Raw genomic sequence first — 26,891 nt, 5'->3', positions numbered from 1 at the left:
TTTTTCTTGTCTGATTGCTGTGGCTAGAACCTCCAGTACTATATTGAATAGAAGTGGTGAAAGTGGACATCCTTGTCTTGTTCCTGTTCTTAGTGGAAAAGATTTTAATTTTTGCCCATTGAGTATAATGTTGGCTGTAGGTTTCTCATATATGGCCTTTATTATGTTGAGGAATGCTCCCTCTATTCCCACTTTACTGAGTGTTTTTATCATAAATGGGTGCTGTACCTTATCAAATGCTTTTTCTGCATCTATTGATATGATCATGTGGTTTTTGTCTTTGCTTTTGTTTATGTGATGTATTACATTTACTGATTTGCGTATATTGTACCATCCTTGCATCCCTGGAATGAATCCAACTTGGTCATGGTGTATGATCTTCTTAATGTACTGTTGGATGCGGTTTGCCAGTATCTTGTTGAGGATTTTAGCGTCAATGTTCATCAGCGATATTAGCCTGTAGTTTTCTTTCTTTGTTGTGTCTTTATCTGGTTTTGGGATTAAGATGATGTTGGCCTCATAAAAAGAGTTTGGTAGTCTTCCATCTTTTTGGATTTTTTGAAATAGTCTGTGAAGGATAGGTGTTAGTTCTTCCTTAAATGCTTTGTAGAATTCTCCTGTGAAACCATCTGGTCCAGGGCTTTTGTGTGTTGGGAGTTTTTGGATTACTGCTTCAATTTCTTTTGCTGTTATTGGTTTGTTCAGGTTTTCTGCTTCCATTTTATTGAGTTTTGGAAGGTTATATTTTTCTAGAAATTTGTCCATTTCATCTAGGTTTTCAAATTTCTTGGCATACAGCTCTTTGTAGTAATTTGTTACAATCCTTTGTATTTCTGTGGTATCTGTTGTAATCTCTCCTCTTTCATTTTTGATTGTGTTTATTTGGGTTTTCTCTCTTTTTTTCTTGATGAGTCTGCTTAAAGGCTTGTCGATTTTGTTTATCTTTTCAAAGAACCAACTCTTGGATTCATTGATCTTTAGAATTGTGCTTTTAGTCTCTATGTCATTTAATTCTGCTCTGGTCTTGGTTATTTCCTTCCTTCTGCTTGCTCTGGGCTGTCTTTGTTGTTGTTCCACGAGTTCTTGTAGACGTAGGGTTAGGTTGTTTGTTTGAAATGTTTTTAACTTTTTTAGGTGGGCCTGTATCGCTATGATCTTCCCTCTCAGGACTGCCTTGGCTGTGTACCATAAGTTTTGGGTTGTTGTGAGTTCGTTTTCATTTGTTTCCAAAAACCGTTTGATTTCTTCCCTAATATCATTCTTGACCCATTCATTGTTTAATAGCATGCTGTTTAATCTCCATGAATTTGAGTGTTTTGGGGTTTTTTCCTTGTGGTTGGTTTCTAGTTTCAGTCCCTTGTGATCCGAGAAATTGCTTGGTATGATTTCAATTTTTTTTAAATTGTTGAGGCTTGTTTTGTGTCCTATCATGTGGTCAATCTTTGAAAATGTTCCATGTACATTTGAAAAAAATGTGTATTTAGCTTCTTTGGGATGGAGGGTTCTGTAAATATCAGTAAAGCCCAGTTCGTCTAGGGTATTGTTCAATGCCACAATATCTTTGTTGATGTTTTGTTTGGAAGATCTGTCCATTTTTGATAGAGGGGTGTTAAAATCCCCCACAATAATTGTGTTGCTGTCCATATCTTTCTTGAAGTCCTCTAAGATTTTCTTTATGTATTTAGGTGCTCCTATGTTGGGTGCATATATATTTACTATGTTTATGTCTTCTTGGTGAACTCTTCCCTTGAGTATTATGAAATGACCTTCTGGGTCTCTCTTTATGGATCTTCTTTGGAAGTCTATTTTGTCAGATATGAGTATTGCTACCCCGGCTTTTTTCTCCTGTCCATTTGCTTGGAAAATTTATTTCCAGCCCTTCACTTTCAACCTGTGCAGATCTTTTATCCTGAGGTAGGTCTCTTGTAGACAGCATATGTGTGGGTCATGTTTTCTTATCCAACCAGCTATTCTATGTCTTTTGATTGGAGCGTTTAGTCCATTTACGTTTAAGGTTATTATTGATAAGTACTTATTCATTGCCTTTTATGTACGTGTGATCCTCTCTGACTCTTTTCCTTTCTTTCCTTAAAGCAGTCCCTTCAGCATCTCTTGCAGAGCTGGTTTGGTGGAGGTGTATTCTTTTAGACTTCTTTTGTCTGAGAAGCTTCTTATTTGGCCTTCTATCTTAATTGAGAGCCTTGCTGGGTAAAGTAGTCGTGGTTGCAGGCCTCTGGTTCTCATTACTTGGATTATTTCTTGCCATTCTCTTCTGGCTTGGAGTGTTTCCATTGAGAAGTCAGCTGTTAGCCTTATTGGGGCCCCCTTGTATGTTACTTCCTTCTTCTCCCTTGCTGCCTTTAAGATTCTCTCTTTGTCTTGAAATTTTGCCATTTTAATTATGATGTGTCTTGAGGTGGGCCTCCTTGGGTTCCTCTTGATTGGGACTCTCTGTGTTTCCTGTATTTGTGTGACTTTTTGTTTCATCAAATTAGGGAAGTTTTCCATCATCACTTGTTCAACTAGGTTTTCTATCCCTTGTTCTTCTTCTTCTCCTTCTGGTATCCCTATTATACGGATATTATTACGTTTCATATTGTCTTGCATTTCTCTTAATCCCTCTTCATTCTTTCTGAGCCTCTTTTCCCTTTCTTGCTCTTTCTGGGTGTTTTCTTCTATTTTGTCCTCTAGCTCGCTGATCCAATCTTCTGCTTCATCAATCCTGCTTTTCATTCCTTCTACTGTGTTCTTCATTTCAGAGATTGTATTCTTCATTTCCTCTTGGCCCTTGTTGAGAGTTTCTATTTCCTTTTTTATGCTGATGTAGTTTTCATTGAGTTCATTGTAGCTTCCCTGTAGTTTCTCGTAGCTCATTGTTAGCTCATTGAGCTTCCTGACAATCACTGCTTTGAATTCAATATCTGATAGTTGAATTGCCTCTGTTTCATTTAGCATTCTTTTTGAGGCTTCCTCCTTTCCTTTCATTTGGGGAGTATTTCTTTGTCTTCCCATTGTTTGTGAGACTCTTCTTGTTCACCTCAGCTTCTTATATTGATCTGTTCTGGCTCCCTCGGTTTATGATGTGAACTTCTTTAGTAGAGTAGCAGTGAGTTTCAGTGGTGCTGTTTCCTTGACCCCCCAAGCTCGCTGGTCTTGGGCTGTTGTTTAAGTTGGCTTTGTGTTTGCCTTTGGGTTCTGATTGTTGTTGAGTCTTTCTTTGGTGGTTCCTTCCCACCAGCTGGTTAAATGTGGGTCACTCTGTCCACCACCTTCTATATTTTGTTGTGCTGGTGAGGGCAGGTTGTGTTGAGGCTGGTTCTTCTGTGTGTACAAGGTTTAAAGAAATCTTGTTCAGTTGTTTGTATTGGGTACTGTCTCTACTGTTTAGTTGTATTTCCAGATAAGCCCTGGATTGAGGTTTGTGTGGTTACTACTCCCTCCTTCACCTTCTTCTGCTGTTATCTGTTAGTGGTTCCTTTGTTGTTGGGTTTCCTCTTCCAGTGGGTATCCTGGTGTTCACCTCCTCCACCTATTCTTTTTTGTCATCAGATGGAGGGGAAGGCAAAATGGTTTAAGACAGCAACCGAGAATTCTATGCTATTTACAGTAGTAGCAAGTAGGGAAGATATAGGAGATCCTTTCACTATGTATAGTGTTAACCGTGGTCTTCCACCCAGCTAGCTGATTTTTAGAAAGGATGGAAAGAAGATAATACTCTTGTTGGGGGAGGAAGGATTGTGAGTTGGATCTATAAAGCAGAGAGGTTGTGTGTGGTCAGATTCTGGGGTAAGGTGAGAGTAAAGGATAGTAAATAGGTGTAGTGTGTGAGAGAATAGAGTTAACCACTACAGTAATAGAGTTCAGGAAACTTTGAAATGGGCTACGATCTGGGGGGGGGGGGTGTTGTGAAGTAATTACAATTGCATGGAACAGCAGTTATTTACAATAATATTATGGCAACATTCATATGGCAGAGTCTATGAAATCTAGGTAACAAGGATAGGGAGTACAGAACATCGAGTAGTATGCTGATGGGACACAGGTGAGTTAATGGACAGTAGATTAGTAATACAGTATAGAAAGATATATCAGGGGAAAGCTGTCAGGTCATACAATAAAACCAGCCTAGCAAAGCAGGCTATACAAAAATAAGAGGGATATAAAAATATTGTTAAAAAAAAAAGATGTAGGAACACTGGAAAAATAATAATAATACAAATATGCAATAACTTGCAGGTTCTCTGTAATAGCAGAGTGACATTTATCTCACTGTCCCAGCTGTTGTGATGCCCCTTCTTTGGGTTCAACTTTGGTCTTTTCACCGATCCAGGATTTTGTCTCACTTGTAGGTATTTAGGAAAAAATTTAAAAAAGAAAAAAATAGAAAAGGCAGACGAAGGCAGGAAGAAGAGATAAAATTGGAGGACAGGAAGGAGGAAGGAATAAAACAAGAAATCAGGTAAGAGAGGAAAAAGAAATCAAAAGAGAATAAAAACAATAAAACTTAAAAAATTAAAAATTGTTAAAAAAAAATAGAATCAAATTAAAAAGTCTCTTGATTTCAAAGTGGCCAAACCGGTTTTTCTGCTCTTGCTGGCTGAGGCAGTCTGAAGGATGACTTGTTTGGCTTTTCTTCCTAGGCCCGTGGGGTTTGCACTGGCTCCGCGGCCCGTCCGCCGCCCTGCGCGACCCGCGCTCCCGTGAGCGGGCGCGGCCCGTCTGCTGCACGCACGGCCGTCTGCCGCATGCCGGTGCCCCCACGGGTGGGCGGGCGCGGCCCCCCCGCAGCCTGCACGCTCACAGCTGGGGAGCAAACAGGCCAGAGCCACTGATCACTTCAGGAGAATTCCCCAAACAGTGTCTGTGTCCATTCACTCCTTCCTCTTGGGAAATTCCTCCCGATCGAGCCCACCGTTCTCCACAGTGGCCCGGCTACTCTCACCGCCAAAGCTCCAGCCAGAACGGTGACCCTGGGAGTCCGGGTCCGCAACGCGACTCGGCTCTGGCGTTCACCACCCGGTGGGCCCGCCAGCACCTGGACTCCTCCCAGAGCCGCCCAGACCGTGCTCGGCTGGGGAGGGAACAGCCGACCTGGCTCTCTCCCACTAACCCTACGGCAAATCCAGCCGTGGCCCCCGGGCCTGGGGCTGCAGCCCCGGGACCACACGCCTGTCCCGGGAGCCTACCTTGATGCAGCGATCCGTTCTTTGTTCTTTCGGTTCTGCCACAATCCTTGGTCCTCCGTTCTCAAAAATGCTGAAATATGTTGGTTGCTTGCCTTTCCACTCCAAAGATCGGTCAGGACTCTCTCCCCTGAGCAGAGGAAAGCCAAATCTGCTCCTTCCTACTCCGACGCCATCTTAGATCCTCCTGAAGTCATTTTCTAATTAGAAACTATTTTTTGGGTGGGTGGGCTGGAATGGGAGTGGGGGGAGAAAACTGTACTTGAACAATGATTAAAATAAAAAAAATAAATAAAAAAAGAAACTATTTTAAAATTAAGCTGATGTTTGAGTAATCGTGCCATTGTTATAGTACCAAAGATATATATAACTTGGCAAGTAGTTTTAAGTAAAACTCCCTTATCTACATGACTATTTTCCAGTACATCTTAAAAATCATTGTATTTAAATTACATGCATATGCATTACTATCGTGGGAATAACAAGCTGGGTGGATGCTATAGAGTGAATATTTGTGTTCTCCCAAAATTCATATATGGAAACCTAATCCCCCATGTGATGGTATGGGGCCTTTAGGAGGTAATCGGGTCATGAGGGTGGAGCTCTCATGAATGGGATTAGCACCTTATGAAAGACACTTCAGAAAGGTCTCACTGTCCCACTTTTACTATGTGAGGACACAGGGAAAAGGTAGCCATCTGCACCCCATGAAGCTTTCACTAGACATCAAATCTGCCAGTACGTTGATCTTGAACACCCCAGCCTCCAGAACCATGAGAAGTGAATGTTTAATCTACCCCTTTTATGGTATTTTTGCTATGGCAGCCCAAGTGGAGTGAGACAGGATTATGAAATATGACTTATTCATATTGCTACAGAACAGAGCAGGGGGATGAATGATATAAAAGACCCCCACTTTTTCTCCAGGGGTTCCTCCCCACCTACTGGGTTCGTTTTGCCCACCACCTGAGGAAAGATGTCTCTTAATACCAGAGATCAGTGAAAAGGAAAGGAATTTATTATTTATTTGAAATAACACAAACTAAAGTTCCCCACAAATGCACACAGTCCTCCCCCCCCCTCCACATGGCAAAAGGGAGCACTTCCAAAGCCTCGTGGGTCTGATTCTTACCCAAGCTGCATGGTCCCAACCAAGACACCAAAGCCGCCTGGTCCTAAACAGACACATAGTCCCAAAAAGAGAGACACCCAATGGCTGCCATGCCTTTGTTTAAATCCCAGCACCAGTCTTCCTCTGCAGGTCCATTTCCAGCTCCTCTCATAATTGGACACAGCTGCCAGCATTCTGAGCAGGTGTGGCCCTGTGGTGTGGAGCCAATTATCTCTAAGTTCTTCTGGACCCTATTTCAAATCCCTATTTGGGGCTCCCCTCTTGGCTGTACCCTGTTACAATATCATCTCTTCGGGTGAGAAATACATGGAAATGATCTGAAAACAATATTTGGCTTTTTTCTTTCCCTTTCCTTAAGCTTTCCCCACCTGCTCACCTTTCTTGAATTCATTCATCTCTTCTGCCTTTCTGCTCAAAATACCAGGAAGGTCACAAAGTTTAAGCTTTAGGGCCCCAACTTGCACAAGCCCATTCCAAGTCTCTAGTAGTGTCCCTAGAAATGTGTCTACTTGGGTATGTTTTTTGCAAGTTTGCAAAAATAAGAGAGTTTGACCATAAATGATTGAGACTTTCTTTTCCCTTAGTCCAATGTCCCCTTAAATCTGGTGACACTGAATGACTACAGGCATTTTGGGGATTTAGCCACAATGAAATTATAGTAGTTTGGATTAGCAAGACATATTTATTGATTCACAATAACTTCCGCATCTGGATAAGTTGCTCCCCATCCTGGTTTAGAAATGGCTTCCAGGAATACTTCACTGATTCATCCCACATGGTGACATGAAGTGATAGAGCTCATGGTCACATCATTATATGAAAACATCTTATAGCAAAGGGTGCTGGAAATATATGCATAGTGAAGGGGGTACACTGATGTGGACTCCAGCCTGCAGGGTCCATATGTTGTGGCTGTGATGAACAAATTCACACGGATTGCAGAAGTCCTGTGGAGAAAAAGGGGCGGCGTGGTTGCTCTCTAAGTGAGAGAGAGGGCCCCAACCCCTGCCTGGACAAGCTTTTATTGCTTTTCTGGGTACATTACATCAGGGATGGTCCTCATTTACTATGCACAGCTTCACTGTAGGTGATTACCTTTTACAGATAACAAAGGAAAGAATGTTGCTAATTACTTCAAAGACAAGGATGTTGCAGATCAAGAGGAAAAGTGGTTGAACTCCATACTTGGGAGGTTTAGCACAGATTTTAGGAAGTTACTTTAGAGATATGCAGTAAACATTTGCTGCCTCAATTCAAGGCAAGGGGGTTTTAGCAAAAGTAAGCCTCAAAGCAGCCTAGGTATAATGCAGGCCTGTTTTCCCATGTGAAAGCTGATCCATGGGTTTGGATTCCTTGTGTGCCGACTCACACCTGTCAGTTTTCCAGTATGGCTAGGCTACATTCTCCACGCCAAGTGGATTGGTTTCCTATAATACACAACAATAAGTAGAACATTCAGTTCTCATTGTGCCTAGTCAGAACAAAAGGAATGTTCTCAGTAATGCAGAACATGGAGTTTTCCCTTTCTTTGAGAATCATACAAAATAGAATTTGTTAGAATTCTTGTGTTTATAACCTGTGTTTGTGATATTAGCTTTCCAGAAATTGTACTTGGTTGTGATTTTCTTTCTCATTCTAAATAACCACTCTCATACCTAAGAAAATAATAATAAAGAGCAGCCATACCATATATAATTATTTCAGTGGTATTCCCAATACTATATCATCCTCTTGTTTATTTTTATTTGGTTTTACAAAATAACATTTGGGCTACTTTGAGAAACAGGAAAGAGGCATTTATCCAGCAGATATTTTTTAGAGAGAATAAAAAAAGATAATTTAATATATTTATTTATTGCCAGTGAAGTTTTAAAATATTTTCTCTGTAAAAAGGAGTGGTGATGGATGATAATGCTATGTTCTTCTGGCTTTACTTGAGCAAAATAAAGGCCCTAACTAGAGTGATAGTGAGTGAACAAGGTTTATGACTAGAGCTCCTGTTCTTCTACCATTAAGTTCACGATACAGAACAAACATTTCAAAAATTTATATGGAACCCAAAAAGGCCCCAAAGAGTCTCAGCAATCTTGACAAAGAAGAAAAAAGTTGAAGGGAATCACAATACCTGATATAAAACTAAACTACAAGGACACTGTAATCAAAACAGCCTAGTACTAGCATAAGAACAGATACATAGATCAGTGTAACAGAATAGAGAGCCCAGAAATAAACCCATGTCTCTATGGTCAATTAATATTTGACAAAGGGGCAGGAACATAAAATGGAGTAAAAATGGCCTCTTCAACAAATGGTGCTGGGAGATCTGGACAGCTAAATGCAAAAAAATGAAACTTGACCACCAACTTATACCATCCACCAAAATAAACTAAAGATGGATAAAAGACTTAAATATAACTCATGACACCATAAAAGTCCTAGAGAACATAGGCAGGAAAATCTCAGATTTTCCATGCAGCAGTATTTTGACTGATATGTCCCCTAGAACAAGGGATATAGAGGAAAGAATAAACAAATGGGACTTCATCAAATTAAAAAGCTTCTGCACGGCTATAGAAAATATCAACAAAATGAAAAGGAAACCAACCATATGAGAAAATATATTTACCAATGACACCTTGGACAGGATTTGATCTCCAAAATATATAAAGAACTCACACAACTTCACACCAGGAAGACAAACAATCCAATGAAAAAATGAGTAAAGGACTTAAATAGACACTTCTCCAAGGAGGACATACAGGGGGCCCAGACATAAGAAAGGATAATCAGCATCACTAGCCATCAGAGAGGCACAAATTGAAACCACAATGATACCACTTCACACTGGTCAGAATGACCATCATAACCAAATGAAGAAGCAAGTGCTGGCTAGGTTGTGGAGAAGAGGGAACCCTAGTACTCTGTTGGTCAGAATGCAGACTGGTGCAGTCACTGTGGAAAACAGTATGGAATTTCTCAGAAAACTGAAAATGGAACTGCCTTTGAACCCAGCAATTCCACTGCTGGGATTATATCCTAAGAATACTGAAACACCAATTCAAAAGAACCTACACACCTCAATGTTCACAGCAACACAATTTACAATAGCCAAGTACAGGAGACAGCCTAAGTGCCCATCAGTAAATGAGTGGGTTAAAAAACTGTGGTACATTTACACAATGGAATACTATGCAGGAGAAAGGAGGAAGGAACTCCTACCCTTTGCAACAACATGGATGAAACTGGAGAGCATTATGCTAAGTGAAGTAAGCCAGGCAGTGAAAGACAAATACCATATGATCTCACCTATAAGTGGAACCTAATCAACAAAACAAACAAGCAAGGAAAATATAACCAGAGACATGGAAATAAAGAACAGACAGTAACCAGAGGGGAGGGGCAGGGAGAGGGGGATAACAGGACAAAGAAGGGGAAGGGTCATCAAGGACATGGGTGAAGGACCCATGGACAGAGACAAGGTAAGGGGTGGAGGATTGAATGTGGGAGGTGGGGGTAGGTAGGGCAGGGGAGAGTAATGGGGTAAAATGGGGACAACTGTAATTGCACAACAATAAAAAAAGTTACATTGAAATAAGCTTATTGACCCAAGAAGTATGGCGTTTGCACTGTGGAGAGTGACTCAGCACGGGGATCCTTGTGGCTGTTGCTTTGGCTTTCTTCCAAGAGCCACAGGCCCCAGTCTCTCCTCACAAGACTCCCGATGACCTTTCTCTGCCAGAGCCCAGGATGCCCAGAAGTTGTGTTGCAGCACAGCAAAGTAGATTCCATTGAACTAACCATCCTACTGATAATAATTTAAAAAGCTAAAGAAACAAGTAAAAAAAAAATAAAAATAAAAAAATAAAAATTTGAATGCCCTAGAGAGGAGCCCAATTAAATAGAAACTGGTGGCTATGATCCAAGAAAGGAAGCCCATAGATGTTACAAATAGAGTCCACGTGACCAAAGGAGATGTCAACCCCATGCACGAAGAAGTGGAGAAAAGGTAACAATCCATTCCATGTACGTGTGTCACAATAAACTTGTAGACTGACAGAGGGTAGGCACACACGGACTTTACATAATGGGAAGGAAACTGATGAACAACTGGTGATGCTATTGTAAGGTACTTTTCATACGGAAAAAAGTATAAAATGGACTATAGAATTGAACAACTAACCTCACATGATAGAATTTTAAACAGACATATATTTCAAATGTCCATATACTGCTCATTTGCTCAGAGTAAAAACAAAAGTTCGAAGTTCACATGTATAACATTCCATTGGCCAGTCTGTCATTACTACTGAGAACATGTTTCCACCATGTACATTTGTTAGGCTGTCAGTTACTGCCAACAATCCATAATGGTAGAGCATCAAAACAATCTAGTTAAAAATAACTTTCATGAGAAAAAAAACTATTATCTAGAATCAATGAGCATTAGCTATTCTGGACATATGAGAAGGGCAGAGAGCTGATGGTTGGGCAGACTGCGAAGATGGCAATGGTGATTGAGGGTGTCAGGGTGACTCCTGACCCCTTTTCTGTGTCTGAGTATGCCGCTGTTCTGACTCTTGGTCACCAGCCTTCTCCTCAGACATGCATTTACTGCTTCTCATCACCACACATGACACTTACCTGTACTTCCTAGATTCTAAAGTATACATTTTCTCACATTTACACATCTAAAATAATTATTACATACCTTTTAAAACAGGTATTTCCCTGGCTGGCGTAGCTCAGTGGATTGAGCGCGGGCTGGGAACCAAAGTGTCCCAGGTTCGATTCCCAGCCAGGGTACATGCCTGGGTTGCAGGCCATAACCCCTAGCAACCACACATTGATGTTTCTCTCTCTCTCTATCTCCCTCCCTTCCCTCTCTAAAAAATAAATTAATTAAATATTTAAAAAAAAAACAGGTATCAAGAGTTGTTTTATAATAGGTGTACACATTTGAGGATCTCTTTCTTCTTTTCCCTAATCTTACACTTCTTAGTATCTTAAATTTTTAAAAAATGACATATTTACTAATATTGCTGCTAAAGGGGCAATTATATCTACCTTAAGTTTTACTGCTCAAGAAAAAAGAAAAGAAAAAATTAGGCACTATAAAATCTTTTATATATATGTATATGTATACACACATATACATATATACACACATATATATGTATTCCTCAAACACATTTTAAATATCATAATTAAGTGTCCAAGCCACTAGAGTAAAAACTATTTTGTTTTTTCTCAAATAAATATTTTTGTTTCAGTTTCTGCCTGGACTTGCACCATTCTCAGGGCTGATTTTAACATTTAAATACAGTGATTAAACTTGTACTTGTGTTAATACATGTATATATAGGTTGCCTGGAGGTCTAAGTATGACTTAAATAATTTGGCATATTCTGCATGCTTCAAGGCAAATTTCTGAAAGTTCTTGTATGAAATGTACTCAGAGTTCCATCTAGCTATTCCCTTACAGAGTCCGGAAACATCAAGATCTGGCACTCCAGCAGCTTCCTAAAGTATAACAGCTAACTCCTGTTCTGTCATGAAACCATCCTCATCCAGATCAAAAAGCATTAAAAGACATTTGCAGGATCTTTTCAGTGTCAGCAGGATTGCATAGGACAATCAGGACCTATCACATACTCTCTGAAATTTATGCTGTCATCCTTATTCCTGTCAAAAAGGACAAAAGATTGTCTCCAGTGTCCTGTAATTAGGAGTTTTAAGTAATTTGAGAATTCTTCAATTTCTGTCTTCCCTCCTTTTGCAGCAACTGCGATTGCAACATATTCACCCAAATGCTGATGGATATTATCCCAATCTAATTTCAATTTCTGGCTAAGTTTTGTAAATTCCACCAAACCAGCTTCCATGGGTAGTTGGAGGTTACCTGTGGTAATCATCAATCTGCAGTCTTCAGAAGTATGGTCTGTCACAGGTACCCCCAGGGCATTTGCCATGTTGATCCTCACTGTATTGGCAGAAAGGATGGGTCTTTTTTCTCTCCGCCATTTAGGATGTAAACAGGCATAAACTCTACTTCTTCCCTGATGAAGAGTTTACTCAGGGTCCAGCAACCAGACACATGCAATGGGGTACACCCTCTTTTTAGGAAAACCAGGATTTGTGGCCACTTTGTTTTAGATGTCACTAGCTTCAGAATTTCACCCCGGGTAGTCTTCCTGGAATTGTGGTCCTCTCTAGTTACAAGCACCGGCTGTGGTGATAACCATGGGATCTGTGTGTTTTGACTTACAGACCACCAAGGGTAACCCTGCCCCAACACACATGATGGCACCACAGAAAGTGGAGCGTGATGCCATACGGAGATAGGGGCTTCATCTCCAGATGCCCCTTCACTTTAACCTGGAACTGAGCTACAAAGAAAGTCACCTGAAACAAGAATCTGAGGGCTGTTTTCACCAATTTTCTTCTCCAACTCTTAGCAGGCTTGGCTGGGTGAGCAGAACAGCCTGTGGTAGACAGCACGACCACAGGCCAGGGGATGGTGATACAGGCAGGACACGTGCACAGGCACCCAGCACGGTGCCCATGAAGATGATGCAGGCCCAGCGCCATGCACTGATGTGCTTCTGCTGCACCAAGGGGTTGGCCATCGCTGGCGGGAATAAGGACTTGCTCTTCCCCAGGTGAAGGAGGACTCCCACACCTCCAACTCCCAGTTCGGGGGACCACTGGGCCATGAGGCTGACTCTTCAGCAATCTCAAGACACAGGTAGCTGGGATAGGGGGTCGGCCCAAAGAGCCCACTCCTTCCAAGTGGTGCTCTTTCTATTCACACATAACTAGAACTTAGAAGCAGTTGTGTATTAATAAGAAATGATGTATTACCTTTAAAAGTTGAAAAATTAAAAATGGTAAATGTTGCAGTAGGAGAATTAGAATCGTATCACTAATATACTCTTTATTGCTTTTTGTAAATGTCTTCCTTTTGATATATATGCTTAATAAATTATTTTCATATATATAGCAATTTCTGACATTTATATTGAGCATATAGTATATAGCTACTAGGGATATATTAAATATATGAATATTTATGACAATTTTTAAATTTGAATGCCATTATTATTACAGTTCACTTCCTGTGAGATGCTTTGGCAACTGGTAAATCAAATTTATTTTCTCTCCCTACAAATTGATTTCTACAGAGACAGTAATATCCCTTTATGCTAAAAGGTTTAACTGATGGCACTCTCTAGCCTTTGTATCTGTTACAGACACTCTTCCACATCCATTGAGAATTAGAATATACCATTATCATAAGCCAGAATCAGCCGTGGTGTGATTGATTCACATACTTAACATTAGTCCACATGCACCAGTCAGCATTCCAAACTGACGTAAGTAACACCAAAAAAACCTTGAGATCACCTTTGTCAGTAACAGTTTTTCATTAAAATAAGTCAGGATTAATTAATCAGTTCATTGCATCAATACACAAAGTCAACAAACTCTGTCCCTTCCTTTTATTGCTATACTTTGGAAATGATCAAGAGGGACGCATAATCAAAGCTGTGTGAACCTCTGTACTTTGTAGCATTTGCAACTCTGACAGTGCTATATGGAATATTCCTGTGTTTGCTAATTGCTTATTTAAATTCCTTTTCTCAGAATTAAAAGTCAAATTGAAGGTTTCTGAGAGATGTTTCTATTTCTTGCAGCACACCAGGATAGCAATAAACAGGAAGAGCAGTGTGGACACTGGAACCAGTTAAACAGACATAATCACAGTGTAAAGGTTATGGGCTTTACACCTGATGCATCTAGGTCAGATCCTGGTTCCAACACTCAACACTGTGGGCATTGGCCAACTTCATTTTCACATCTGTAAATTGGCAATACTCCCTACCTTGCAATGTTATTATGAGGCAAAGTATAATGTATATTAAAAAAATGGGCTTTTATTAGTAAACACAAGCTGCTAGGTACAATGATAAGAATTCTTAGGGATATTCCCCTTTCTTCTATCACTGTTAGAACTATATTAGTGAAGGAAACATTCCTTCGGCCAAAGAAACACAGTTGTAGTTTCTAAGGAGCCATGATTTGGCAATGTTATTGGAGTCTCCCTTGCCAAGGAGAGCAACCCAAGAGAATGAGTAACCCCTTGAGGTGGTATTGTTCTCAATTCTATAACTCTTTCCACTCTTATTCATATATGCACTACTATTCTTGAATCCTGTTTAACTACATTCTGTGTATACTTTTTAAGGGAAAGTTCTATATGACCATGTCATCTTTTCTTTATAGTTCTCCCACAGTGCTTAGCAGTGCATCAGATACATTATTTATCTATTAAGCAAATATTTGAGTTCCTACAATGAGCCAGCCCCTTTTGCTAGGTGCTGGGTGTAAGTCAGTTAATAAAACAATAAAAAGTCTCTGCCCTGTGGAGCTTAGACTCTAGAGCACAGGGGAAGTATGGTATTCGATTCTTGTTGCACTGAGTGGGGCAAAAGGACATTTTGATGCTTTTCCTAAATCTCTGACCAACTTAGCTGGAGAACTGAGATAAGTAATCTAATAATGGATATGCTTCCCTATTTTGCATTGTTTAAAAAAATACATGTATATATGAGAATCTTCACATTATCTCTTGTTAATCTTCCCAGTATAAGTAGTACTTATGGCATATTTTAAGAGTGCATATTCATCTAGTCATATCTGGCTTCAAACCAATTAATACACTATATATCCAAGAGATTTGAAAATAGAATTTTTAATGGTTAAAATAGTTAAAAGAACTTTTAACCAATAAAATAAAAATTTATACCATTGCAGGTTTGCCTTTCAATATGGCTAAACTTTAACATGCATATGTAAAAGGCACTATATGTTAACAGGGTAAAGAATGCAAGAAACCAAAACTGAGCCTTTCTCCAACTTCCTTTCTGTACAAGTGTATACATTTTAAGGAAGGTGTTTTTCTGTGTGAAATACAACAGAAGAAAATCAACATTATGTTACAAATTCATACACGTTCTCAGATTTTTTTCAGTAACATTTGTCAGGATACTTATTTATAATAAAGCATGTTAAAACAATTTTTCCTAGTGAAGGTTAAAGAAGTTGATGAACAATTTTAAAAAATCACTTAGACATTTTATTACAGACCCCTCATACAAGATATAGAAAGTCAATCTTTTTTTCTTGTTTCTTCTTTCAGAAATGTCCAGATCAATTTGTTCACTATGTCAGGTTGTTCCTGCTGAAGCCAATGGCTGGCTTCTGACAAAATAATTAGCCTGAAATAGTTTTTAACATAAGTCTTTGTGACTTCAGCCATCTCAGCCTCCATAAATGTGTCTTTCTCTCCCCACAGCAGCAGTGTCGGAGTGGTCACCATGTGATGTTTGAGCGGCAGGCAGCTATAAAAACAAAACATATGGGCTTCAGATTCATTTTGAAAGTTAAAACACTTTTTTCATAATGTTCACTTAAGCCACACATTCTCAGAGGGGGATATATCATGACCAAAGATGAAAATGGGTTCTTGTGAGAGTGAAAAAACATCTTAGTCTCTCTCTGTATAAACTATAGATATATATGCATTACATAAGCAGATATTACAATTTCATGGAGTGGGGGCAACTAGGGGAAATGTCTACAAAGGCTCCTTAGAGATGTGATGGTGAAAAAATGGTTGAGAAATACTGCTTTAGGCAATTGATCTACACCATAAAATATTCAAAAAGCTATTCAAGAAAGAGCCCAATAAAATTTTTAATCAGATGAGGCTAGCAAAATTTATGAGACCTATAAATTAAATATGAAATTCATCACTATGAGGAATAATTTGCTTTAAAAGGATGCTAGAATTTCTCAATGGTGTGATGAAAGAGAGGTTTAAACAGTGTTATTGTTTAAATATACTTTAAATTGTTTGTTAGATAACCTAATGTATTTTGCATGAAAAGTCAGAAAATATATGTTGACTAAGATTTAATATTACATAACACTATATTTTGTAAGAAGAATCTTTTTAAAGCAAAGTTTTATTGTATATTTTCTTAAATACAGAAAAGTATAAAAAATAATATCATGCATAATTCCATCAGTAAAAGATAATTTTTTGTCATTTTCTATGCATATACTTAAAGCCATATGATAAATACAATGCAACAAATATGCATAATACACATATGCAAATTTCACATTAAATTGTAACTTTAAAACATTCTCATTTCATAAAGTTTTTCAAAAATAACTGTAAAAGATACTATTTTATGGCATACTAATTCATAAACAACTTGACTCTTCTCTTATAATTGAATATTTAGATCACCCTGTTGTTTTAAGTGATAATATCATGATCATTCTGTGGACAAATCTTTGTTGGCATTTCAGATCATTCCTTTGGGTAGCCCTGAAAGAGGAATTTCTGAAGGAACCAGTATACATATTCTTAAAGCTTTGACACCTTCTGCTACACTATTTTTCAGAAAGGTGGGGTGGTATTAATCACACTCCTATTGATAAGAAAGGAATGAACATCTAAGTAGACATTCTCCAGTACTGACTTATATTTTCTCTACTTATCAAAAAGTTTGACTTGTGGCTACTTGGGGCTGCTCGGTGCTGCTGGAATGTGCAGGACCCCACACACATCCACCAAGGACTTGCCTTTTGCCTCCCATGCTAGTGGTCATCATTTGGTTGTAATGCTCCTAAAAATTCTTTGTGAATGGCTAAACTGATAGAAAAATATATTCTATACTTAATTATTAAGACATGAATTACTATAAAAACTTGCAAGCCACTTAAATTCTAGAGCTCATAAAATGTTCAACGATAAAACATTTTTAACAATTGTCTGCATATTTAACAATATCTGAGCCAGTTATAATTGAATCAGTAAGATGAGAGTTTAAAAAGGCTTTAGTTAAAAAACAAAGAGAAACATAACTTCCTCACCAGATCAAATTGAAATTAAAAGGGAGGGGTTTCCAGAAAACTAAAAGAAACACATATTCTCTGGTCCTGTGATTTCAAATTGCTAAATTTCACATGAAATATAAGTTACATGTAAAACAATGTATGTATAGTTTGGTGGCTACAGTTAACAATACTGTATTGCATATTTGAAAGTTGCTAAGAGAGAAGGTCTTAAAAGTTCTCATCACAACTAAATTTTATAACTGTGTATGGTGATTAATATTAACTACTTATTTGGTAATCATTTTGCAATATACAGAAATACCAAATCATTTTGTTATATACCAAAAACTAATATAATGTAATATGTCAGTTATACCTCAATAAAAATAAGTAGTAAAATAAAACAAGGTAAAGCATTAAATATTTTAATAAAGTAGCATTTAATATGTTAAACTAAAGAACATATTGGGAAACATGATAAAAATTTCTGACTAACAATGATTGATCTTAGTAAGTATAAAAACAATTTGAAAGACCTATAAAACTGTAACAAGTAGTAACAATTATTACTATATATTGTTAATCACTTAACCTGTAAAATGTATTTTGACATATTTCTTTCAAATTAGTCTGAATTTAACATTACTCCTCCAAAGTCTGAGTAATCAGCTGATTTGTTAGTATTGAGGCAGTATTTTCCAGAGTGTTACATACTCCATCATTACTTTTGTGTGTGGAAATACTTAATTATCTTGATTAAAAAGAAAATGTAGAAAATAGTAACACCCACCACTCAGCCCAAGAAATCAAACACTGAAAATATAATTACATCTTTCTGCTTACCTTTCCTTGAAACCATTTCTTTTCTTCATCTCATCCTAAGGCAGTGGTTCTCAGAGCGTGGTCACCAGACTAACACCAACAGCATCAACTGTGACTTTGTCAGAAATGCCAGTTCTTGGGCCCCATCCCAGATCACTGAATCAGAAATTCTAAAGGTGGGGTTGAGCCATGCATGATATAACATGCCCTCTAGGAGATCCTGATACAAGCTAGAGTGAGGAATCACTGCCTTAGGAGTAATGACTATGTTGAATTTGGTTCTTAACAATCCCCATGAATATTTTTGAACTTATATGTGTTAGGATATCTCTACCCCATTCCTCTGGTTCCTTAAGGAGAGATTTTCTCTAAACCTTCCTGGATCTTCACCCTACCTTTGATTGGTGAGTGATAGTTGCTGGTTTGGGGTTCTGGGCTAGATGGTTTGATCAAATAGTATGTCCTCAGAGTAAAAGATTTAATTTCTTTCTCCTTCCCTTTCTACCTGATTGGTTGGAGGCAGTGACCTGAGAGGCAGGGGAAGTCTAGTTTGCTGCGCAAACTTTCCTACAGGCAAACTGCTCTAAAGTCTGTACTGGCAGTAGGGAGTTAGCAAGACCTTTTCAGTTCTCATATTAAGCCATAGCCTTCAACCTATCCTTGGTCAGTAATGAAGGGGATATTTTGGCTTTCATCTATTGACTCATTTGATTTCTCAACTAGTTCAGAAATTGGGCAGGAAAAGAAGGTGCTATTTGTCAGATCCCCCACATACAGTACATATGTTTCTGTAAACAATATCTGGCAGTGTTTTTGCATTTTTAAAACTTTATGAAATAGTATATTGCACATATCCTTCTACAACTTGCTTTTGTGCCCCAATGTTATATTTTTAAGATTTATTCGCTGATGATACAGGTAATTCTTCATTTTCACTCTCATGTGAAATTCCATCATATTATTGTACCACAATTGATCCATTCTCCAGTTAATGGGTATTTAAAATTTTCCAATTATTTTGATAATTCAAATAATATTGAACTCATTCCTGTACATGACCACTTGTATACACGTGGAAGAGTTTCCTTATAGTATATCGCAGAAACAGAACTGCTTCCTCAGAGAGTATGTACATCTTCAGCCTTACTTGGTATTGTCAAGTTGTTTTCCAAACTGATTGTGGGCTCCACAAGCAGCATATAAGAGTTCACTTTGCTCCACATCATTGCCGACACTTGTTCTCAAAAGTTTAATTTTTTCCCAATCAAATGAGTGTGAAACACTCTTCGTTGACCTGATGTGGTGGAGAGTGCTCTCCCCAAACTTCTTCCCTTCCACTATAGTGATAGAAAATCCAATCCAATGTAGCTGGACAAAGGGCTACCCAGAATAATGACTGACAACGTTGCCAGGCTTCTCGCAGCAAAGTGAGGATACATGGTTTTATCAGCAGTAATGTGTGCAATTTCTAACTTGTGCCCAATTGACCCCCCTCCTCACTTGTCCCACTTTCTACTGATTAAAATACAGATGTGGTGGTAAACCGTCTTGGACCACACAGACAAGGGCAACACCTAGGAATGGCAGAAGAACAAGACAGAAAGTGCCTATCTCTGCCAAAGACTGATGTAACAACTTTGATAATTTCACAGAGCACAGCCTACACTTTCACTTGTGAGAGAAATAAATTTCCTTTTTTTAATGCCACTATTGCTTTAGCTCTCTATCACAAGCAGTAAAAACTATGTTCTATATCTGACTACCAGTGAGGTTGAGCACATTTTATGTTACTGAGCATTAGATTCCTCTTCTGTGAATTATCTTTTATTGTCTTTTACCCTTTTTTTGATTGGGCTTCCTTTCTCTTACTGCTTGGAGGCATTCTTTATAAACTCTAGATATTAATTCATTATTTATTATATATTTCAAATAACTTATCCCTGTTTGAGGCTGCTTCATTATTTTATAATATCTTTTGATATATAGATCTTCTTAATTTTAATGTGGTAAAATTAATCAGTCTCCTTCATAATTTGAGCTGTTTGTGTCTTATTAAAGAAATCTTTACTACTTGAGGTCATGAATGTTTTCTCTTAATATTATCTTTTTGAAAAAATTTACTTACTGATTTTTTAGAGAAAGGAAGGAGGGGAAAGAGAGAGAAGCACTGATTAGTTGTTTCACTTACCGATGCATTCATTGGTTGATTCTTTTGTGTGTCTTAACAGGGAATCAAACCTGCTCCTTGGTGTATTGGGATGACACTCTAACCAACTGAGCCACTCAGACAGGGCTCTGAGATTATCTTCTAAACATTCAAAATTTTGCTTACCATATTCAGTTATTTTATTTTATTTTATTTTTGTTTGGTAAATGGGATCTAATTTCATTTTAATCTATATGGATATCCAATTATTTCAACAAAATGTATTGAATCCTTTTACCACTGGCTTGAAATTCTCTGTTACACCAAATTTCCACATACATGGTTCCATTTTTGGGCTTACTTCTCTGTTCCACTAGTCAATTTGTCTATCTCCAAGTCAATACCTCATTATAAGTCTTAATATCTAACAGGGCTAGTTATTCTCCTATTTTCTTTAAAATTATGTTGGACATTTTCAATCTTATGCTCTCCCATACAATCAGCTTGTCAAGCTTCATGGCAAACTGTAGTTTTGATCAAAATTGCATTAAATTTATAGATTTGAGAGAAATCAAGAACTTTATGATTTTGAAGTTTTTCACTAATGAACATGATAAACTGGGGCTAATTTTCAGTAGTTTACACCAGCAAGTCTGTATCAACTATTAAAATATTAAAATACTTCTCTACTTGTTAGTAAACACCATTGCCCTGAGCCTATGTTCTTTACTGCTTCCAATAAATTTTGATAATCCATAAAGGTTATCTTTTTTAGTCATTCCTATAGATATAATATTTTTGTTGTTATGCAAGCATATCGGTTTTTAAAATATATTTTCTAACTGATGGTTTATAAAATCATAATTTTTATATATTAAACTTATGCACATCAACTTTGCTGAACTATTTTTGTTATAATAATTTTTCTGTTGATTCTCCATTTTTCTAGATATATAACCACATTGTCTATAAAATATCATGGTTTTGTTTCTTCCTTTCCCAATGCTTACACTTTTTCAGTTTTTTTTTTTTCTTATCCTATGTGCTGGCTAAGACTTCCAATACTGTGGTGAACAGAAGTCGTCATAGCAGCCAAGTCTATCATTACCATATTCTCCCATGTATAATGTACACCCACATTTTTGGCCCAAACTTTCAGGAAAAAATCTTTTGATTTAATTTTTTAATTCAATGTTTTATTTATTTATACTTAGAAACAAAACTGACTATCATATTCCAGGATTTTCACATCACATTTTGCATGTGGATATCATTATTGTTTTCTAGAGTTACACTTTTAGTGCATAAGCACAAATAAATGAATTAAAACCACTTGTATAGATATGGAATTAGTACTACCCATGTATAACCTGCATCTTTACTTTTCCCTCAAAAATTTGTGCAAAAAAGTGCACATTTTACACAGCAAGATACAGTAGTCTTTATTTTTAAAGGGAATGCTTTTAGTGTGTTTCGTCACACAGTAGGATATTTGCTACAAGTTGTGGTACACAGAGGTTCCCTTCTGCATTGTTGTCACAATGAAACCACAAGATGATAAATAGAAAGAGACTAACAGATCCAGAATTTATCAAGTTTAATGGCAAAGGTAAAGGAAACTTACAAAGATGGTTTTATAAAGCAGGAGATATGTTTTTGTCTTAGAAAGAGGTAGGACTTCCCAGATCTGCCAGTTTCCCATGGAAATGCAGCTATGGATAATGCCATAAAGTATTTTGCCCTTTTAATGGAGGTTTAAAAAAAAAAATCTCCATTTGTCTTCTTGTTCTTGACTCCTAAAATACCATTTTAATGTGCCTACCAGCTCTCCAGGAGCAAATAAACACTGCAAAATACCTACAATATCTAATTTTTTTTCTTGGATAATTGAGTAAAACTAAGGTCAATTTCCCAGAAATATCCCTTCAGGAGACTCAAGTTTACCTGGCCTATCTGAGGTCCACTCTTAAATCCTCTATTTCTAGATTTCTAAGAGTTGTGGCATGAGTGTCTATCCTTTATCAAATGCTTTTCTATATTTAAATGATATTTTCTACTCATTCATTAAATCTGTTAATGTGGTGAATTAAATTAACCCTTTATTTATTAATGTGGTGAATTAAATTAATGGCTATTTAATGCTAAATTTGGTTTAATTTGATACATGCTGGATTCAGTTTGAATTTATGGATCTATATTTATAATTTAATTTGACCAATAATTTTCCTGTTTTATACAATCCTTGTCTTGTTTTGGTATAAAAGTTATACCAGTCTTATAAAACTGAAGCCTATACTTTCTTTTTACAATATCTGAAAGAATTCTTTTAAGAATGGGCTTTTCTGTGGTAGAACTTACCTGTTAAACCATCCAAGCCTATCTGTGTGGCTGTGTATTTGTATGTGCATATGTTTTTCTAGACAAATAGCTTTAAATTAATAAACTAATTTCTTTAATGGCTATGTCCATTCAGGTTTTCTAATTTTTCTTGAGTCAGTTTTGGGTGTTATGTTTTTCTTAAAAACAGCTCATTTTATCAAAGTTCTCAAATTTGTTTACCTTAATTTTATATTTTAATGTCTGTTATGTTTGTAGTTATGCTTACTTTATACCTCCTAATATTGTTTATTTGTGCCATTTTTTTACCAATATTGCCAAAAATTTATCTGTGTTAATAGTATTCAAAAAATCTGTTTTTGGCTTCTTTGATTTTTCTCTACTGTATTTTTTATATTGTATTAACTTCTGCTTTTTATCAAATTTAAATGATCTCTTTCTAATTTATTATATTTGTATGTTGCTTTTCTATCTTCTTAAATTGGACTCTTAGCTCACTAATTTCAGAACATAATCTGTATGATACTGACCCTTTTTGATTGGTTAAGATTTAAGATTTGCTTTTTGGTCCAGTATTTAATCAATCTTTGTAAACATTTGTATGTCCTTAAATATATTGAGTATGCCCCATTTGTTGGGTACAGGACTCTAGAATTGTTCATCAGATCAAAGGTCTGATGGAGTTGTTCAAATTTTCTATATCCTTATTACCTTATTTCTGTTTGATTAATTCAGTGAGAGGTAGATTAAAATATCCAATAGTAATTGTGGACTTTTATTTTTCCTTGTAGGTCTACCAGTTTTTGCTTCATTACTTGATGCTTTGTTATACATTTATACTTATTCATCTTTTTTGCAGGCTAGGTCTCATTGCTAGTCCAATTCCTAGTTCATTTTGGCTCCTTAGCTTCCAATTTTGAAAAGTCTTTGATGAGGCTATAATCCTGGGGAACCCTAGTGTAATAAATAAGGGTGATTTTCACATCTGAATATAATGTAGTATACTTTATTTATAATCATTATATATTGTAGAACCCTGTTTTAAGTGATGTACTTGATCTTGATTACCCTACATAAAGAAAAGTTGGAGGGAGTCAGCTGAACTTGGAGAAATTCTGATATTACCTTCACCCGGCTAGATTTAACTTATAACAATCCAGGCAAAAACTGCCTTTGCTTTTATATGAAATTGTGAGTTTTGACCTTCCCAGGCTTGCTTTTTTACCCCCTTTCTATGCTAATTAACAGGATTCTAGAGCTTATTCTTGGGAATGCAGGTCCTCCTAACGAACAAATTGTTAGTAAAAGACCCTCAGCAAGATGAAAATAATTTCCCTCCTTCCTGAGAGCTGCTTAAAACATATGGTTTTGCACCGCAAAGCTAGCTCTGATAAAGGGATAAACTGAGAATGTTTAAAAACTACCATTCCTGTCTCCTGTCCAAATTTAGACTTACATGAAAATGTGTCATTCTATTTTTCACTCATACTTGTCTTTACAAATGTTATTTGTAAACAACAACAACAAAAAAACAGAACATGGACTTCAGACAGTGTTGCTATAGCCTATAAAATGTCACTGTCTATAGACATAGACATAGACACAGACATAGAAATAGATATAGATAGATACAGATATAGACATAGGCATAGATATATATAGACATAGACAGATATAGATACAGATACATAGACGTAGACACAGATATAGATACAGACATAGATATACAAGTCTTGTTGTTTGTCAAAAAAGAAAGTTTGGATTTTCCTTTTCTCCCCTCATAAAATCTCATGACTCCCCTTGGATTCTATATTCAAAGACTTTGAGAGATTTATTTAAAATAGCAAGTGCTATTTTTTCCATACACTTACTTTCAACTGTGTGTGCTCTTATGCTTTAATTGTGACTAAATCCAAATGCTATTTTCTGTTTTTTAACTGGCAAGTTTAATACATTAATATTTATTAAGCATACTGATATATTGAAATTGTTGTTGTCATCTAATTTTTGCTTTCTATTTATCCCACTTGGATTTCTTCTTCTCCTTTCTTGCTTTTCTTAATTGATAGTTTTCTTGTCCTCTTCTACGAGTTTGAAAATAATATATCCTATTTCTATTATTTTATTTTGTCAGAAAAAATTATTAGTATACATGATATATATGAATGACTTCTAATTATCTATGTACCAATAATTCTATCTTTCATGTCAAATATAACCTTTCTTTTATATTTTTCAGTTCTTTATCTCTCTAAGCTACATTTTAGGTAATTTTTGGAAGATCTACCTTCCAACTCATAATTCTGTTTAGTTTGTCTGGTCTGCTATTTAACTCACGTATGGAATTTTAGATTTCAATAACTGTATTTTTCATTTCTAGAAGTTCTTTTGATCCTTTTTCAGATCTTTCTGGTTTGTCTTGATATTATCTTAATTTTTCTCATGTTTTTTATTCTTCCATGTATTTAATGATTCAAATATGCTTTGTAGTCTCTGTTAGTTCTATTATTTGAAATTTGTAGGTGTCTGCTGCAATTAGATTCTGACTCATTAATGGTGTGCTGGTATGGTGGGTAATTTGGATTATGAACTAATCTTCAGGGAACTTTATCTTGGGGAAGAGAGGGAGTCTGAGTTGAGATGTATCTTCAAGAAAGGCTTTTTGCTTGTTTGTTTGTTTCTGCCAGGCTTCTTACAGAACATTACTAACTTAAGACCATTTGTTAAAATATAGTTTTCCCCAAGAATTCCAATATTATGGAGGTAACATAAATTCAATCTCCTAAACCTTTTTAAGGCAGGCTGTAGATTCCAATTCTTTTTTTAATAATATATTTCACTGATTATGCTATTTTCCCCCTTTTATTGCCCTCCCTGCACACCCCCTCCTACCCACATCCCCCACCCCCAAAGTTCATGTCCATGGGTCATACATATAAGTTCTTTGGCTTCTACATTTCCTATGCCATTCTTAACCTCTCCCTGTCTATTTTCTACCTACCTTTTATGCTACTTATTCTCTGTACCTTTTCTCCCTCTCTCCCCCTCCCACTCTCCTGTTGATAACCCTCCATGTGATCTCCATTTCTGTGATTCCGTTCCTATTCTAGTTGTTTGCTTAGTTTGTTTTTCATTTTGGTTTGGGTGTGTCTGTTAATAACTGTGACTTTGCTGTCATTTTACTGTACATATTTTTTATCTTCTTTTTCTTAGATAAGTCCCTTTAACATTTCATATAATAAGGCTTGGTAATGATGAACTCCTTTAACTTGACCTTATCTCAGAAGCACTTTATCTGTCCTTCCATTCTAAATGAAAGCTTTGCTGGATAAAAGCAATCTTGGATGTAGGTCCTTGTCTTTCATGACTTGGAATACTTCTTTCCAGCTCCTTCTTGCCTGTAAGGTCTCTTTTGAGAAATCAGCTGACAGTCTGATGGGAACTCCTTTGTAGGTAACTGTCTCTTTTTCTCTTGCTGCTTTTAAGATTATCTCCTTATCTTTAATCTTGGGTAATGTCATTATGATGCTCCTTGGTGTGTTCCTCCTTGGGTCCAACTTCTTTGGGACTCTCTGAGCTTCTTGGATTTCTTGGAAGTCTCTTTCCTTTGCCAGATTGGAAAAGTTCTCCTTTATTATTTGCTCAAATAAGTTTTCAATTTCTTGCTCTTCCTCTTCCCCTTCTGGTACCCCTATAATTTGGATGTTGGAACATTCAAAGATGTTCTGGAGGTTCCTAAGTCTCTCCGGATTTTTTTGAATTCTTGTTTCTTCATTCTGTTCTGGTTGAATGTTTCTTTCTTTCTTCTGCTCCAAACTGTTGATTTGAGTCCTGGTTTCCTTCCTGTCACTGTTGGATCCCTGTACATTTTCCTTTACTTCATTCAGTGTAGCCTTCATTTTTTCATCTAATTTGCAACCAAATTCAACCAATTCTGTGAGCATCCTGATTACCAGTGTTATAAACTATGCATCTGATAGGCTGGCTATCTCTTCCTCGCTTAGTTGCATTTTTTCTGGAGATTTGATCTCTTTCCTTTGGGCCATTTTTTTTTTTTTTGTCTTGGCTCATCTGAGCCACAAAAGGTTAAGTGCCTAAGGCAGGTTTCCCTGAAAGGACTGATACCCCTGACTGACTCAGAACGTGCAGGTAAAAATGCTGGAATAACTCGTCCCAGTGTAAAAGGTCTATCCACATCCATACAACTGCAGTTCCTTAAAAGAAAGTAGATTCTCAGTGGAAGGGATCACAGATCTTTTCTTTCCAAGTTTTCCTGTAGTTCCCAATTCTCAAGGGATATTCTTTTTCTCCTATCTGGAGTCCAAACCCAAACAGAGAAGCCCCATGTCTTACATTTTAT

At 37.0% G+C, this 26,891-nt stretch overlaps 1 protein-coding gene and 1 pseudogene across 1 annotated transcript in view; both read right to left on the bottom strand.

Moving 5' to 3' along the window:
* Positions 1-11,567: 11,567 nt before the first annotated feature.
* LOC114496234 lies at positions 11,568-13,275 on the bottom strand (annotated as a pseudogene).
* Positions 13,276-15,130: 1,855 nt separating this feature from the next.
* The window catches only part of EPHX4 (epoxide hydrolase 4), a 39,671-nt gene continuing 27,910 nt past the window's right edge, over positions 15,131-26,891 (bottom strand). Inside the window, exon 7 of the mRNA XM_028513403.2 lies at positions 15,131-15,716. Coding sequence (XP_028369204.2) covers positions 15,485-15,716 — 232 coding nt within the window. The 3' untranslated portion in view covers positions 15,131-15,484. The remainder of the gene's footprint in view (positions 15,717-26,891) is intronic.

Source organism: Phyllostomus discolor, chromosome 5 (assembly GCF_004126475.2).
Source record: "Phyllostomus discolor isolate MPI-MPIP mPhyDis1 chromosome 5, mPhyDis1.pri.v3, whole genome shotgun sequence".
Taxonomy (NCBI): domain Eukaryota; kingdom Metazoa; phylum Chordata; class Mammalia; order Chiroptera; family Phyllostomidae; genus Phyllostomus; species Phyllostomus discolor.
Note: the sequence above shows the minus strand (reverse complement) of the source record. Positions and strands in the feature narration are given on the sequence as shown.